Source organism: Sinocyclocheilus rhinocerous, unplaced genomic scaffold (assembly GCF_001515625.1).
Source record: "Sinocyclocheilus rhinocerous isolate Xijiao unplaced genomic scaffold, SAMN03320098_v1.1 scaffold919, whole genome shotgun sequence".
NCBI classification, from domain to species: Eukaryota; Metazoa; Chordata; class Actinopteri; order Cypriniformes; family Cyprinidae; genus Sinocyclocheilus; species Sinocyclocheilus rhinocerous.
Window position 1 is genome coordinate 2,836,323 of NW_015637585.1, and position 1,528 is coordinate 2,837,850.

Genomic DNA, 1,528 nt, shown 5'->3' on the forward strand with positions numbered 1-1,528 from the left:
ACATCCGTATGCTCGCCTCAGTCTATTCACCCGTGAAAACAGGCTGTGTGTGATGTTACAACAGCTGAGCGTAGAGTTGTACCACTTTGACGAAGCAAAGGAGAACAGGAGGAAATGAGGGAGAGAGAGAGAGGAATGCAATGGGCAGTGGGTTCATTTAGAGGCTGTGCATGTTCACTCAGGTGTGTCTTCCTTAAAGACGGAGAGGCCAGAAACACACTGTAGCCAATCAGAGCGCTTGAACTGAGAAATGGGCTTTCATTGCAAAGGGCACATTCTCACGAAGCTATTAAACAACTCCAATCACCCTCTCGTCTGACTCTTTCATCATACTGTGTGTGTGTGTGTGTGTGTGTGTGTGCTTTATTCACAGCACCCAAAGCTCCATTCAAACTGAGTGAGCCAGGTTTTTTAAAAGCAGTACAATAGCACACCACAGCCTGAACAGCCCAATGGAATTATTCTCGATTATGAGCTGCTCTACTATGAGAAGGTAAGATGTGTGTTTGCTGCATTGGAGGAAAACTACTTACTGCTCTTTTGTCTGGATTCTTCCTCAAGGTTTATTGAATGTTCTTCACATGTTGACTTTCATTTTAACACTTTTAATGCAGGATGCAACTGGGTCAAATGGAAGAAAGTGCTATTCAAAGGTTTGCTGCATTGTAGAACTGATTCATTTCAGTGAACTAGTTGAAGGTTCTGTCATTTGTTTGTCTAAGAATTATGAATTTGGCAGATGCTTTTATCCAAAGGCATGTTCTGCTGATCTGCAGGAACCAAAAAATACTCCTCAAATCAGAGATATATGATTGGTTAATAATGTTGTTCAAGCCAGTAACTCTAAATTATGATTGGTTGCTAGTATGTTGTTCCATAACCAATAGGGATTTAACTAAATATTCAATATTAGAGATGTATCCTCTTCAATGTGGTGGTTACCACAATGAACAAGGACAGGGCTATAATATACACTGCCGGCCAAAAGTTTGGAATAATGAAGTATTATTATTTTTATTTTTTATTTTTTTCAATATTTGTTTGTTAATGTTTTTGAAAAGCGTCTCTTATGCTCACCAAGGCTGCATTTATTTGAACAAAAATACAGTAAAAACAGCAATATTATTACAATGTAAACTAATTATTTTATACATTTGATTATATTTTAAAATGTAATTCATCCCTTCAATGGCAAAACTGAATATTCAGGAGCAATTTAGAAGTTTGATTCAGAGTGAATCACTATGATTCAGTTGATTTTAAAAACCAGCCCAAAAGAAAAATGACTCTTAGAAATTATTTTTATTATTATTTTTTAAACCAGCCCAAAATAAAAATTATATTGCATTGCCATTTGTACATACATTTTTAAAACAATTAATTTACAGTGGTGTGAAAAAGTGTTGGCCCCGTTCCTGATTTCTTAATTTTTTGCATGTTTGTCACACTTTAATGTTTCAGATCATCAAACAAATTTAAATATTAGTCAAAGATAACACAAGTAAACACAACATGCAGTTTTACATTA

General features: G+C 35.5%; 1 protein-coding gene across 1 annotated transcript in view; it reads left to right on the forward strand.

The window, feature by feature from the left end:
* The window catches only part of LOC107749216 (ephrin type-B receptor 1-like), a 226,455-nt gene that overhangs the window by 184,155 nt on the left and 40,772 nt on the right, over positions 1-1,528 (forward strand). Inside the window, exon 7 of the mRNA XM_016564311.1 lies at positions 430-493. Coding sequence (XP_016419797.1) covers positions 430-493 — 64 coding nt within the window. The remainder of the gene's footprint in view (positions 1-429; positions 494-1,528) is intronic.